Source organism: Phalacrocorax aristotelis, chromosome 1, assembly GCF_949628215.1.
Source record: "Phalacrocorax aristotelis chromosome 1, bGulAri2.1, whole genome shotgun sequence".
Lineage (NCBI taxonomy): Eukaryota > Metazoa > Chordata > Aves > Suliformes > Phalacrocoracidae > Phalacrocorax > Phalacrocorax aristotelis.
In genome coordinates this window covers 163747915-163763449 of record NC_134276.1, presented here as the reverse complement: position 1 = coordinate 163763449, position 15535 = coordinate 163747915, and the positions used below count along the sequence as shown (strand labels likewise).

The window sequence follows — 15535 nt, the reverse complement described above, 5'->3', positions numbered from 1 at the left end:
ATTGCCTCTCCCCCACAGTCAGGTAGCCATGTGCTGCTCCTGCCTTAGCAGTGCTTGTCAGAAAAACGTTCCTTACAACATTTGCAGCCCTCTGGCAGTTGATAGTAGCAGCTGACTTGATGAAGAGAGCACCTCTCTTTGCATCTTAACCAGACATTTCCAAATTCCTTCAAAATCCCTGGGTATAGTCTGCTATGTCCCACTGACTTTCTGCTCTTTAATGTCACTTTTCCCCATTGCTCCTGATAGAGCACCCCATTACCTCCCCTTCCCCGTCCCCCCCCTTCAGGTTAAACAGCATTAAATACTGGGGAATCTCCTCATCATCCTATGCAAGGAAAAAGAGTATCTGCTTGCTTATGTAGCTGTTCTGCAGTGTTCTCGTCCCCACTTGCTGGTATCCCAGTGAATTAAAAACCTCCTCCAGAGGTTTTCTGTTTTTGATAAACTGAAAATGCCATTTGTTTTCTTTTTTTTGTTTTCTTTATCTTGGCTACCTACTGTCCCAGTTCCATGACAGCCATCCTCATGTAAATTTGCTCCCTACCATCAGTAATTTATGTTCCTTTATATTGGCTCTGCCGAGGTTAGCTTTTCATCTTCTGAAGGATTATTGAGGTTGTAGAGAGATTTGGGCCACTACAAACTGTGGTTTTGTAGTGTGTGTGTTTGGTGCCTCTGGTCCATGGCAGAGGCCCTTGCCAACTGTCACACCGACAGCTAATACTTGTGGTATGACCTGTGTTGTCCCCTGAGCCTGCCCTCTTAGCCAGTCAGTGTGTCTCCTCCGTCATCTGCATGCTCTGTCACTTTAAAATTTCCTAAATAACCTCTCATGACTTAATTTTTTTTTCTTTTCACTTTTGACTCTCAGGACTAGTTTCTTTATTTTGTGTGTTGGAAATCCCCCATTATAAAACTCAGTGTTGTGGTGCATTTGTGCTTTGTGACCCTCACCCACTTCTCTGAAGGGATGGTAACTGGTACTGCTCAATGGCCCCTCACATCTTCTGAAGCTGGTCCTTCTGAAGAGCTAAGGGAGGATCTCTCCCCTGTGCCTCTGTGCTCCAGCTCATGTTGGTTAAGCGCCTGGGAGTCTTCTCTAAAATCCTAGTTCTGATCATGATACTGAACCAGTTTTAGCTGCAGACACTGCTCATTTCTTAGAGTTAGCTGCTTCTTTGAATTCCTTTCCTGCTAAATGCGATGGTTTTGATAAGAGGCCACGGCCATCGCGGGGACTGCTGATGGACTTCAGTACTCAGGATTTACTCGTTTCTTCAAACAAAGTGCTGGAACAACAAAAAAAAGTGAGTTTAGCTGAAAGAGGCTGGAATGGAGGAAATGTACCTGTGCTACTGGTCTGGGGCGGGGGTGGGCTGGCAAGGCTGAGGAGCCATGAGCGGTGGATGCAGAGCTTGGCCCTGACTGAGGACAAAGATGCAGCCCTGGGCATCGCTATCCCCTTCCCACTGATCCCCCTCTCAGCAGGGAGATAGGACAGAGTGTTTCCAAGAAGGAGCCATGGGGGACTGGTGTTGTCTTGGCCTCTTTCTTCCTCCTTATCATGCCCTCTCCCCGTCTCCTCACTTCTGCAACCAAACTGGGAGAGCCCCAGCTGCCTTCTCCGAGGGCTGCTTCCCCAGCTGGCGGGCTGTGGGGAGGGAGGAAAGCAAAGGCAAGGCAGCCGCACGGAGGCTGTGTTCCCTGGCCGAGCGTAGGGCTGAAGCTTTGCGTAGCTCTGCTGCACCGACATTCACAGGGATGGCTGCTTGCTATGAAACTACAAGAGTCAGTAGCAAAACGACTGGGCTTCCCTCGCTTACCAAAAATGCTGTTGTGTAGGCCAGGGCTAAGCAACAACTCTCTTTCCTTAAGGCATGGCAGGATAGCCTCAGCTGCAGCTTTGAAGCTAACAGTAACCCCTACTGATTTCCTTTTTCTAACTTTTTTTTTTTTTTTTAAATTCCCTTTTCCCCAGTTTTAGGGGGGGAAAAATAACTCGGTCTCCAGGAGAAGCTGTCTTTGCCAGAAGTCAGTTGGTAGTTTTTGTAGTTTTACTTGCTGTGGAACAAGCTGTAGTTGCTTGTGGCTGCTGCACAGCAGCCTTTGAGTTCAGGGAAGCAATGTGGCTTCTCTGTTATTCTGAAATGGTGGGATTACAGTTTCACACTGGGCTATTTCTATGAGGAACAGGCTGTTTCATTTGGAAGTAGTTGTTATGAATGTGCATAGCACTTTCAAGGTGTGAGGAGGGGACCCTGAAAACAGGGTCTTTCTTCCAGCTTTTTCAGAATTAGCTTTCCGTGTAAACTGCCACCTTCCTTTTTCTTTGAAGGATGCTATGCAGAAACCAAACATGCTTGCAGACTTCCCTGCCTTGAAGAATACTTGGCGCACATGACACTGTCTTGTGCATTTTCTTGGGGTAAAAACCTTTTAGCCTGTATCAGTGTCACGTTCATGCAGAAAACACATTACAGAAAAATATGATAAGAAGAACAAAGCCTAAATATCAGATCCACAGGAAGTTATTTGTGGGTTTTCAAGTATGTTCTCCCACCCCAAAATGTTGGGAAGGGTTTGATAAGACCAGTCTTCCTGCAAGGTGTCTAGCAGCTTGCACGGTGTCCCACATACAAGGATGACAAGATGATCCTCCTGCTCAGCATCTCTGCTGTGTGGAAGCAGGAACTGTCACACTGTGTGTGCTGCCTCAGCTTATTTTATTTTATTAAATATTGCGTCTTTGTTGAATGTTGGTTGTATAGGGAAACATGGTTTTGGTTTGGGGGGCTTATGTGTGGTGTGGGTTTTTTCCTTTTTTCCACGTATTCCCTCACGTGCCAGACATAATGGCAGCCTCACATCAAAAACTATTTTTAGCTGTGGCATAAAAGATAGAGGGAACTGCAACATCTCCTAGGCTTGCTTTGTGCTGGAGAAATTGGCTGTGATTAACATTGGTCCTCTTAGCTGAGCTGCACCACATTCCTTGCCTAACCACAGCTCCCTCTGTGCTCTTTGGCGCACGCCTGTCTGTGCGTCTCCTGCCTTTCCCTTCCCCCTCGGCAAGCCCTTTCTGGATCAGCCCCAGTCACCTTGGCCGTGGGGGGGTGCTCGCAACAAGGGGCATTGGTGTGGCTGCACAGCCACGCACCGTGGTAGTGACTGCGTGGTTTAAACCGGTGCCAGCATGTGGCAGACAGTGGCAGCCACGGGAACCAGGCTGGCCCACCATTAAAACACAGTGCTGCATGCTTGGCTCTTACCAGGGAGGTTTCTCTTCCAGCTGTTTGCTGAAGCTTTCCTTTGAAACATCCTCTCCAGCCACAAATCAGTAGGCAGCACATTTCTGTGGGATGCAGACGTGCAAGCAAGAGATGTCTGCTTAGGCTCTGCTGCCTGGAATGGGGACGCTGCTGCAAGGGCTTGCAGGGTACCTCAGGGAGAGCTTTTCCAAATCATCCCAGCCTCCATCTAACTGCTCTGGGAACTGCAGGATTGGTAACTGGGAGATGTCGAAGCTGAATGGAGTGGGCAGCATAGTAATGGGATGGACCCACAGTTCTGCTAGCTGCAAATCACTGTAGCTTATGGGGTGTGTGTCTGGTCTGGGCTCTGCTGCGGGGATCCAGAGAAGCTATGTTAAGTAATGGAGCATAGGTATAAGTGAAGCCTTACAGGGTCTGCCTCTGAAAGGTGTGCAGAAGGCTGGGTTCTTTTTTTCAGCTTGCCGATGCATCCACTGACAGACACTCGATGGCACAAGTGATGTTCTGCTGCTCCACCAGGTCAGCAAGTTTAGTTTTCCATCCATAAGGTGAGAAAGAAAAGCCTCAAGAGCTGGGGAAGCTGGACAGACAAGCACAGGCCAGAACGGACTGGGTTGCTATTGGGATAACTTAGTAGCGAATGGCTACCTGCACCGTTTCAGATAAGATACTCTAAATGTTGTGCGCTGCACAGAGCACAAGTTTGAGTTTGCTGTTCCGAATCCTAAAGATTATTTCTGTTGCCATCATCTCTTAATGTTTGGGTTTTATGGTTCCCACTTCCAGAAGATGATGGCAACTTTATGGTCTTTGCATTTGTCCTTAGGCCATCTGTGAGCTCCCTGGACCTAATTAACTCATGGCTATGGAAGTAGCAATAGTAATAACAATTATCTTTTGTCTTTGTTGCTATCTGAATTGCTGTATACATGCTTCAACAATAATACAGGTCAAAGAGGTTGAGACGGACAGCCCATCCCCAGATTTGTTGTATTTTAGATCCTCGTTATGGCAAACTAATGGGCTTAGTAATCTGTTTGATGAACGTCTCTTTCTTTTCAAAGGATGGATCTGCTCTTAAGTAAAGCTTTGCAAAAACTGGGAAGTGCTGTGTCGGAGCGCTTGAACTTGGACCACTTCCAGGCCTGACATCCAGAAACTCATCCCTATGGGTGATAAATACAAAGAGGTAAGCTCTTTCAAGTGTCCTGGAGGAAGAGTGTAAGGACAAATCATGGGTGGATACTTGAAGCTGCTGCTGGACACGCTGGATTTTTCAAGCCCCAGGGTGCAGGGCTGGCTTGGCTGACACCAGAGGTTGCGTAGAGTCTCCTAGTTTACTAGAATTGTCTCCTTATATGAAATACGTTGCTTTGCCTGCATAGTGAGTGAGGAGGAAAGCAGAATGCCCTCTGTCAAGAGCACTTATTTTGAAAAGCTCTTGAACTTGAGTAAATCAGAATGTCTGGGGAAACTTATCCAGCCTTTTAATTAGTGGACATCAGCTTTTTAGGGTATATTGTTTTGGCTGCAAGCACTGTTCTGACTGCCTTGCAGTAGGGAGGTGGTAACGTGTTTGGGCGTTGGGGGTTTTTTGAAGGGGGGGTTGGGAAAGCAAATTGTGCTGTGGCAAATCAGAAGCAGAACTAATTATGCATGTGTATTTCATTATACCCTTGGGCTGGCTTATTCCTAATCCTTAGAGTCTGCTCATCCTCCTTGATGTGGGAGGCACACATAGGACCTGTTGATCCATTAAAAGTGAACCTTAAAGGTAATATTGGGAAGCACTTCTAGAGCTAATATTAATATAACCAATGCTGCACTGCAGGCAAGGCAGTCATCTGTTGGAAATGGGTCACCGAGGCTAAACAAATTCATGCTGTCTGAGGCTCTGACCCATATGTAGATTTCAAACCAAGTGAACAAATTGTGAGGGTGCTGTTTTTGGATTTACTTCGAATTCGAAACGATGACACAGTCTCAGTTCTTAGTCAGTCAGACTTCTAGTAGCAGTGGATTTTTCTTATAGGACTTGGGAGAATGACTCAAGGTTGAAAACTGGGACAAACAAGTTTATTTTTTTTCTGTCAAGCAGCATCTGCAGGCTTAAACAAATTATCTATTTGTTTGTTATTTTTAAAACTAGCCTGGAAATGAAAGACAGCTGCCTGCTTCTGTTTTCCTGCTTGAATTTATTCTCCAACCTAGACCCACGAGATTGGCAAAATTTCCATTTGGATTCAAGAGAAGTTGCTGTTTAGGAAGAGTGGCTGGTGGTGGGAGCAAGGCTGCTTCTTACTCCTATCAAGGCTAATGCTGCAGCCCTGGAGGCGACTGGCAGGAATTTAATCTTCTTTTTCTATAGTAGCTAATGTTAGAAGGCTATATAGCTTCCTTGCCCAGCAGAGAGGAGAAGGAAAGGGAGGGACAGAGACGCTGCAACTTCTTGTGGCACCTACAGTGTTGAGTTTTCAGTGGTGATAGATAGCCCTCGTGGCTGCACTTGGTGACTGTGTTTACGTGCATCCTCCTCACTACATCAGCTTCCCCTAAGATTTATTCTAACTTGCTGAACCATCTGAGCAGCTTTCAACTGCTGCCTTTTTTTTTTCAAATTGAAAAGAAAAAAAAACACGACTTGATTAACTCCTTCCTACCCCTCCCACCTTTCTCTAAGTATGGAATTTCCCTCCCACGGTGACATGTAGCTAAAGGGCAGGATCAGCAGCATTCAGAGCAGTACCAGGGATGTTAGAGGCTTGTGGACTGCAAAGCAGAGAACTAGAAACTGGAGAAGCTTCGCAAGCTGCTCTTGGAAAGGGTGTTTATGGCTCCATGTATGGAGACCTACCTGACAACTACATTATTGGTATTACTGTTAAGTACTGAGAGATGTTAGGAGAGAAAAGATGACTGTGGGCAAGGCATTGCTAGGCAGATGCATCCTTTCCAAAACTGCTGTGCCTGTGCAAGGGAAAGATGTTTGGCCCTGCCACTCCATGTCCTCTCTCCAGGTACAGAGTGAGCCCTGCACAGCTGTCCAGCTGGCACAAGCACTGAAAGGAGTGTGAGGCTTTTGAATAGCTGGCGAATGGTGCAAGATAAGGGGAACCTCACAAGGAGCTAAGCCTAATCTAAAGCTCTCCCTCCAGAGCAAGCCCTCCGCAGGTCCCTGCATGTTCCCTGGGGGGCCGCCTGCCCTCTATGGTGCTCCCACGAGTCTGCGGTGGCAGGGACTGACAGAGAGGGAGGAGCAGGCTGCATGTCAGCACTCTGTTCTGCACTGAGCATGGCTGTGCTGTCAGTGAGTGTGACTGGGTTAATGGAGTATGTCAGGGGACTGAGGGCAGGGTTTGGTGGTGAGCTACTGACTTGTCAGGCCTGGGGAAGTGGTATGTCACAGCTCAGCTTCTCACACAGAATGAGCTCTGGCTTGAGGCTGTGGTTTTTATGTTTATGCATATATATATAAATATATACATACACACATGCAGAATATGTATTTTTTTGAAATACTTGAAATGACTTGGATGGCTGATGCCAACACTGGGTTCAGGAATTTGCATTTCTGAAAACAGCCTTGTGATAACGTGAGATGCAGGAGATGAGCAGGGCCATGACAGTAAGGGAGGGCACTTTGAATGCCGGACGTGAGTGGAGGATGGCGACTAGGAGAGGAAAGTGTTGTCTGCTGATTGGGGGAGACTCCTCTGGCAGAAACAAAAGATAAGAGACTGGAAGGGCCTGAGCAGAACCATTCCCGGGACATCAGCAGTGTCTGGTATCGGTGTTAAATGGTTTCATTCGTGGCAGTCCCAGCCCTGAAGTTGATGGTGTAACTTGAAGTTGATGGTGAAGTTTAAGGGGTCTTGATCCAAAGCCTTTGCTTTCTCCTGACTCAGTGAAACAGGTATGTCCTGGGATGAGGGAGTGGTTCATGGGGTTTGGTGGGAAAGACTCATTCCCATCTTCTGTTTCTTGTAAGTCCTGTTGTCTGCCCTTTTGTCAGAGAAAGGGTTGGAGAAGCGTGAGGAAACCTTACCACCTTTTACTGAATGACAAAGTGAATGATACTTTCCTGCTTTGGGAAATTTTTCCCGTCTGAGCTGGGCTGTCACTTCCCCTTGCCAGTCTCAAGGCCATTCTGAAAAGCCCCTAAGTATCCAACAGAGGGAAATCTCGAAATGCCAAGATTTGCTAGGTTCAAACCAGCCTGCCAAAGAGTGTGCTGGGGAGCCCCTAGCTGTGAATCGTGGAAACCCGATGGATGCAGAGCTCCGTAAGGTGCTACCTTGCGCTGGTGGGGACCCAGCAGCATCACTTCCTGCATGTATTTCCTTGGTTGTCCCTACAGCTGTGGGTTAGGGACATAGAGTAACTCCCCAGCATCCTCTTTGGTACTCTTGTAGCTGTCTTCTCTCTGTGAAGTGTCTTCACTTGCCCAGTTAGAAGGTATTGGGTTTGCCTCACTCTCCTTCTGTCCTGCAGGCTGGATGCAAAGGAGGAAGCATGGTAAAGGCAGCATCTTTCCAGGATCCATGGGCTCTTTGAGAGATGATCAGAGGGAGGCCAGATGATCTGCACAACACGCACGCCACTGTTTCTCATCCGCAAAGGCAGCATCGGAGCGTTCTCCCCAGCCCCGCGCCCCCCGGCTTGCCTGATCGTTTCCGGATGTTTCGCAGCTGTGAGTGGGAGGTCCTGGAGCGATCCCTCAATATCCTCCAGGCCAGCGACTTCTACTGGGGCCCTTTGTCTGTGGGAGAGGCTCACGCCAAGCTCCAGCAGGAGCCTGTTGGCACCTACTTGGTGCGGGACAGCTCACAGGGGAACTGCTTGTTTAGCCTGAGCGTGCGGATGCCAACGGGGCCTGTCAGCCTTCGGATCTCTTTCCAGGAGGGTTATTTCCGCCTGAAGAACTGGTTTTCAGACTGCGTGGTCCGGCTGCTGGAGCTGGTGGTGGCAGGGACCCGGAACAACCCCTTGCACTTTGATGAGATGGGGGGAACCCCCCTGGTCTTCTCCGAGCCCCTGTGCCGGAGCCGCCGGGCAGTGCCCACCCTGCGAGAACTGTGCTGCCGGAGCCTACCTGCTGGTGCCACGACGGGGGATGGAGCAGGGCTGGGGGGCTCCTCGGGGATGCGCCCAAGGGAGGAGGTGTTCTCACCCCTGGGTGGAAGGGGAGGGTTGGAGGGGAGCATCGTCCCCAGCCCCTCTCCGTCCTGGGCTGGGAGATGATGCTGTGCGCATGGGAGACAGAGGTGTCTGTTACGTGGCTGTGCTGGTGGGGTGCATGCCATGCCAGTGGGGCTGGACTGGCTGCTGGGAGACGAAGGGGAGGACAGGGGGAGCAGGGGTTGAACCCGCTGGCTGTGACAGCCACATCCTCATATGTGCCCAGTGTGTGTGGCCTTCCCCAGAGATGCCTGGGGTAAAGCCAACCTGAAGAGCAGAGATTTCTGCCCCACCTCAAGTTGTGCTCTTTTCTCCATTTATAACTTATAAGCTTGAGGAGAAGGTGAGTTGCCTGTCCTCCCAGGTCAGCCCTGTGTTTTCCTCTATCCTAAAGTGCCTAAGCTCACTTACACTGCTACAAATCTGCCCTTGTGAAGTGGTATGGCTGAGCACAGTGCCACAGCAGTGTATCTTGGGCATCAGTGGGCACAACTCCTGTGCCGTCTGGATACCCATGTAGCCACAGTGGAGCAACGGCACATTTTGCTCTTTGCAGCGCAGATGTGATGCCTGCCACTTCAGAGGCCAACATTTGCACAAGAGGGAAACCATTGCAGCCATGTATGATACGTGCAGCTTCACTGGCTTTTGCGTTGCTTTATTTGAACAGATTTTTGGGAGTGCAGATGAGTTATGTTATACTAAGAGCATGGTATTCCTGCAGAGGTAACTCTGGTCTGGAAAGCTGGGGCTGCCCTGGGAGAGTGTGAACAGATGGGATCCAGCTCCCTTTCTTATGCTCATCTGATAGTATGCTGCTGCCACCTACAGAGCGTAAAAAGACATTTTGGTTTTGCCTCAAAAAAGGCAAATAATTTTTTATATAAGACTTTTAAAAAATTTAATAAACATGTTTTTATACTTATTTTTAAAAGTCAATGAATACATGGTGATATTTTCATTCCCTTGCAGTGTTGGAAACACTGTTAGTTTAGTGCCCAGACATGGCAATCAAACTGAAACTGAACAAGTTAATTTCTTATGAAGACCAAAAGCAGGTGTGAATGGTCCTAGCTGGGAACAATAAACTTAATTCAACTTATAGTGTAATCAATTCAAGAATTTTCTAAACATAAGATACTTCCTAAAAATGTAGAGGTGAGATTTTCAGAAGTGGTTTTAGCACCTTAAAATTTGTGCTCAGTGTTTGAAAGAAACATGAGTAACTCAAGATCCTAGAATGGGGCACAGCATCAGTGAACTCAAGCTGGTGAGGTGAGTACAAATGAGAGAAACAGAGTCAGCTTAATTAGGGTTATGGTTCATTTCAGGGGTGCAGGCAGGTATGATGTCTTTGAAAAAGAGTGACTGAAGACAGCTGTGTGAAAGGAAAAATTCAGATACTGTAAAATTTGAGACAAACTGTTTTGCGTGCTGCTGGAGATCCACGGCCGGCTGGGCAGCTTGCTGAGCTCATGCTGGCTTTCCCCTTCAGACCTGTGCAGGGGAAAAAAGCTGAACATGGAGAGAGATCACTCTGAATTTGCTCTTTTGGCTTCAGGTATCTTATCTGAGGAACCAAAGTGTGCGGTCAGCACAAAGAGAGTGATACAGGGTGTGATTCATTACAGGAGCCTAACTTAGACCCTCTGAATTATTCTCTGGAGAGCTCTGTCGCTCTGCTGATGGCAAGGTGCCTGGCCTTTTATCTTGGGGCACTGGCCTGTGAACTGAGGTAGTTAAGTAAGTGCTGGAGAAGTGGCCATCATCTCCCTGCCGCCTGCTCCTTCGTGTCAGGGAGGCCAGGGGCAGCTGGGTACTGCTGCAGCTGCTGCAGCTCTCAGCCCAGTGCGAAAGCATGAGCTGGGATTGTTCATTACCACAGGGTATGTGCGCACAGTGGTGGCTGACACGTGGGTATGGTGTTGCTTGCTACCAGAGCTATAATCTCTTGCAGGGACAGGGCAAAAAGCTAAGTGGGTAATTGCATGTGTCATTGTGGCTGTGTCCATTAGAGGTGGTGAACTGGAGCCCTTGGATGCCTGAGTCAGGCTGTGATGCCCTGGGTGAGGGTTGGGTGCCCTGCATTACCCCAGGCAGCATCATGAGGTGGGCTGGGCTTCGACCCATTCTGAGAGAACAACCCTGGGCATCCCCTGCTCAAACACACCCCCTGTCACTCAGGGTTATTGGTATCTCCAGCTCCTGAAGCAGCCCTGTCTGAGCACTGCAACCTGTGCAAGGACTGGGGCAGACAGCAAAGCTGAACCCTCCTGCAGGCTGTCTGGCAGCAAAGGCCAGCAGCATCCTGGGCTGCATTAACAGGAACACCGCCAGTAGACTAGGGGAGTGATTACCTTCCTGTACTCCACTTCTCAGACCACAGAGTATCGTATCCAGTTAGGAGCTCCCTGATACAACAAAAATAATAAATTGGAGTGAGGTCAGGGGGGTGACATGACATCAAGAAGCTCAGGGGGGCTGGAGAACTTGACCTGCAAGGAGAGGCTGAGGGAGCTGGGCTTGTTCAGCCTGGAGAGGAGGTGGCTTCGGAGGAACCTAACAGCAGTATGCCCATACCTATGAGGAGGTCAGCAAAAAGCCAGGCTCACCACAGTAGTGCACGACAGACGAAGGGAAAACAAGTCCAGGCTGGCTACAAGGAGACCCTTTTTCCCATGAGGGAAGTCTGGTTGTGGGGCAGGCTGCCCGTAGAGGTACAATCTCCACACTTGGAAGTTTCAAGACCCACCTGGGTTAAGCCAGGAGTAACCTGGTGTGACATTGGAGCTGGCCCTGGTGTGAGCCCCTGGCTGGACTAGAGACTTCTGGGGTCTTCCCCTGAACAAGTCCTGCAGTCCAGAGGTGGAACTGGCCACAGAGTAGATGGGGGTTGTGGTGCTGTCACTGCAGGTACTGTGCCTACAGAGGGACTGGGATGGTGCTAGCACCAGCCATGTGCTATGACATGTTCATGGATGAAAAACCACTCCTGCTTTCCCCACGCTGTGTGGAGTGTCCCTGGGTCTGGGTCACACATGTGCTCTGGGTGCTGCTGCCTGCTATAGATTTGGCCTGGTCTTGGGCACCATCCCTTTGCTCACCCTCAGTGCTCTTTGGGCAGAGCTCTGGCAGTGCAGAAGTCTCCTGTAGCTCCTACACCTGCCCTGCTAGCCCCTGCAGGCATCTCGGGTGGCTCCAGGCACCTGTGCTTTGGGACTGTGCCCTGGCTTTCAGGTGTAAGCCCCTGACTCAGCAGGGTCAGCTGCATGGCTGCCCTCACTCTGTCAGCTGCGGGAGGAGTAGGACTGGGTCTGCTGCCCCGGCACCCTGCCCGTCCCCTCGCTCCTTTTGTTCCTTGGGGGGTGTTGTTGGCAAGGTGCCTGGCTGCCTTCCCTTCAGAAAGCAAGGAGGGGGGAAGGAGTGGGCTAATTTCTTCCACGTTTATAACTGAGCGCAGGAATGCTTCTGTTTTATGGCTGCGGTTATAGCTTGCTGAGGGAAGAGTTTTTTAACTGGATTGCTTTGACCTGGCTGTGAACCATTCTCATTTGGCCGAAAACGAGCATCTTGGGTTGTATGGCTTGGGGCTGCGGAAGAGCCCTGTTTGTGGCCAGGATTGTGCCTTAGGAAAATCACACCAAGGGAGAATGAAGTAGTTTGGTTTTTAGTAAAGACTGCATTATTTTGTTCATTTATATTTTTTTTTTAATTGCACAGCAAGTCCTCATCTCTGTCTTACAAGTTAAGTCAATTCCATGCAGGGCTGTAGCAAATTGATTTGAGATCTGCGTTTGAAAAGCAGTGAATGACTGCCAAGCATTGTTACATTAGGAAAGTTTAAAGCGCATTATGGGTGAGTATCCTGATTATTCCTGAGGAGAGGTCACTTTGCAGATCAGGATTGGTGCAAGAAAGAAAACCAATCTGGGAAGAACATGAACGTGAAAAGTGCATTGGCTGCGGACGGCTTTAGATAGTCCCTCTTCGTTTTCTGCTTGGATGTTGGAAGAGAAACCTTTTTCATTCAACTCTTGAGAAAAAGTTGTACAAAGCAAACCCGTAGAAGTTTACTTCCACGGGGTGGCTGCAAATGATCTGGTGTTTTCATTAACGAGTGGGAGATGTTCACTTTAATCACCCTGCCTCTGAACCGGTCCCTCTGCCATGTAGGAGCAGCTCCTGGTGGCCCCCATCCAAACGTTTCTTTTGGTGGCTCCTAAAGGGACTTATAAAGAAATTACAAACTTCCTCACAACCTCTTGAGCACCATTCGGGGAATAGAAGAAAATTGTTTGCATTTTTATATGTTATGTTATACATTTCTCCAGCTGACTCATTTCAGTTTGTCGAGGAAACTTATACAGCCTCGCAGATGGTTTTTTTCAACTGTTCTTCCTAACAGCCGAAGTTGAAAAGTTTAGTTCTTGTGCGAGGGGCTTCCTCTGCTGGTCTGCGAAGGGTCTGGATTTCAGTCCAAACACACTGCAGGCATCCAGCAGGAAACTGCTCTTCATCTGCTCCTGACTAGCTGTCTGTTAGCAATGCTCTGGGGCCCCAGGGGTTAATTTCCCAAAATCCTTCTCTGAAACTTGTTAATAAGCTCCATATGTACCCATGTGTGTGCACAGGAGGGGCCCCACAGCCAGCCATTATTGTAATAATACTTGATTACCTCTGACATAAGGGTCTGTATGCCATTAGGGATCGGCCTTGATGGATCAGGATTCACTGAAAAACACAAGTTTGTGCAAAGGCATTTCAAACAATGTATTAACATTTGGGCATCCTCAGTGTTTGGAAACTACCTCCTCCTAAGTAGGCAAGCTTCAAAGAAAAATCTTCTGTGTACACACAGCTGGGTCTCAGTTTTGGACCCTTACCCTGATGTCCCTCCAAAAATGTGTATTTTAGTTTTTAAATGTGCTAAACCCCTTAATTTACAAGGATACCTTGGTTGGGGGAATGTGATGCTTTGTCTAATTGAGTTAATTTTGCATTGATTGCTTAGATGTTTGGCATCTGTAAAGTTATAACTGAATGCACTGGAGCTTTCTGCTTGCCCTGCGCCATTGCCTGGTGCAAAGGCAGGGCTGCTGAGGGCAGCGTTCAAAGAGAGAGCGGGTGTCAAAGGGAGAGGGAGATGCGGCAGAGCTGCTCTGCGACTCGCAGTGCCTCCCTGCAGAGCTGCCCGGGTCTCTGCATGCTCCTGCTGCCTTGTGATCTCAGCTGGGGCTGGCAGAGCTGGGGTTTTGATTCAGGCAAAGCAGAGTATTTCCATACGCTTCCCGTGCAAGGGCTGGCTTGATAGACTGGGGCTTTTCAGCCAGAAAAGAGATGGCTGAGGTCTGCAGCAGAGATCTGTGAAGCCTAAATGCCATGGAGTAGGTGGCTGAGTAAGTGTGTTTTCTTAAAAAAAAAAAAAAAGGAGGCATCAGATTAAATACTCAAGTGCAAGCCTCAAACAAAAGGAGACATTTCTTCACACAACGTATTGCTTAAGCTGTGGAAGTCCCTGCCACAGGTCACTGGCGAGGCTAACCTCTTTGTGGGTACAAAAAGGGATTAACGGTGGTGAATGGAGCGCCTCTGCAGCAGGAAACGCTGAGCCAGGGAATAGGGGAGAGGTGGGATCCAGGTGCAGCTTTGAGCTCTGTGCCTCACTGGGCACACCTCTGCCGTGGCAGGAGTGCAGGAACAAGTCAGCCTAAATTCAGTCTTAGGCTCAAGACCAGGGGGTAGCTGTGCTGAGTTCTGGGTGTGCATGAAGCTCCTGGAACCCATGCTGGGGCCTCTCAAGGCAGAGGGGGTGTCTGCACGTGGCAGACCCGTACACCCACCAGCACAGCATGGAGTTGCATGCCCTAGCAGCAGTTTGATGGCAGCCTCAGCAGGAGCAGCCCTTGGCCACTCCCTCCCAGCTTTAATGAACAGAAAAATGGGGACATCTGTCTGATGCCTGGAGGCAAGCACCAGCACGGGAGAATAATGTCGCCATCGTCCAGAATGAGTGAAAGAGTCTGACTTGTCAGCTGAGGACATCAGGGGAGGCCAGCATCAGCCCGAGGTGACAGCTGGGACAGCTGTGCCCAGCCATGCTGGTTGGGGTAGGACTGGGGGGTCCCAGCCCAACTAACCTCATGTCAGAAAGGAGCTGCACTGCTTTAAATGCCATATAGCGCTGGCAGCCTCCTAGATCTGCGTTTGATTCATCCAACCCAGAGCAAACAACGTGCATACACTTTTAAAGGAAGGATTTTTGGCTCCTGGGCTACCTGCTTTCCCAAGACACCACCCTTGCTGTCAGAGCTCTCGACCTTCGAGCTGGTCCCAGATGCCATTGAAATCAATGACCAGATTGTTGTTCCCCTTAGAAGATTTTGGATTAGGCCCCCACCCTGTTTTGTCAGGCTGATGTGAGCAAATGTGCGTTTTCCACACTAAACATAATCAAAACAAACGCTGCTCCCACTGGCTTGTGCAGCAAATCATGCTGGGGGAATAGCTGGCATTCGGCGTGATTAGCCCAAGCACAGATGCCTTCCAGCTCGTAAACAATAGCCTAAAGGATTGGAGAGGATCACAAACAAAGCACTTACAGGCAAGACAGCATTTCAAAAGGGACTTGAGAGCTTATGTCTATTGGGGGTTTGTCTTTTAAAAATAAACCAGAAGTAAACAAATTGACAAAGAGGGCTCTGAAGAATCTAAGAGAATGAAAGTGAGGAGAGTGGTTAGGGGAAAACTTAAGGCAGGACTAATGGGTCCTTAAAAGGAGTTTAAAAACTCCTCAACAAATGTGTCCCCAGCGTTAGGGATGGGCAGGCACTGGAAACACCACCTGATGAGGCCAGGTGGGACATGGAAGGTATGCAGGAGAAGACCCTGCTCCAATTCACAAGAGAAAAAAAATCCCTTAAAAGCAGTGGAGCAACAAAAGAACTAGGCAACTTGTGTTTGTTAAGTTTTATGGGGATTCAGTCTGAAAGGATCATTCCCTGCACTGTAAGCTAGTGACAAACTGCTGTGAATTTCAGACTGAAAACAGTTCAGTTTATGTAAACCATAGTTTTCTATCATGC

The 15535-nt window shown here is 48.8% G+C and overlaps 1 protein-coding gene across 2 annotated transcripts; it reads left to right on the top strand.

Annotated features, from left to right (window-relative positions):
- The first annotated feature begins 4340 nt into the window (after nucleotides 1-4340).
- LOC142050205 (suppressor of cytokine signaling 1-like) lies at nucleotides 4341-9378 on the top strand. Of its 2 annotated transcripts, none has more exons than XM_075078629.1 (2): nucleotides 4341-4464; nucleotides 7767-9378. In XM_075078629.1, the coding sequence occupies exon 2, from the start codon at nucleotides 7833-7835 to the stop codon at nucleotides 8514-8516; it is 684 nt and encodes a 227-aa protein (XP_074934730.1). In that variant the 5' UTR covers nucleotides 4341-4464; nucleotides 7767-7832; the 3' UTR covers nucleotides 8517-9378. The 2 variants fall into 2 exon arrangements, with proteins under 2 accessions (XP_074934730.1, XP_074934734.1); XM_075078633.1 differs by lacking the exon at nucleotides 4341-4464 and adding an exon at nucleotides 7149-7188.
- Nucleotides 9379-15535: the final 6157 nt, after the last annotated feature.

Coding starts and splice junctions, on each gene's coding strand:
- LOC142050205 (XM_075078629.1), top strand. CDS start 7,833: ATGATCAGAGGGAGGCCAGATGATCTGCACAACACGCACGCCACTGTT.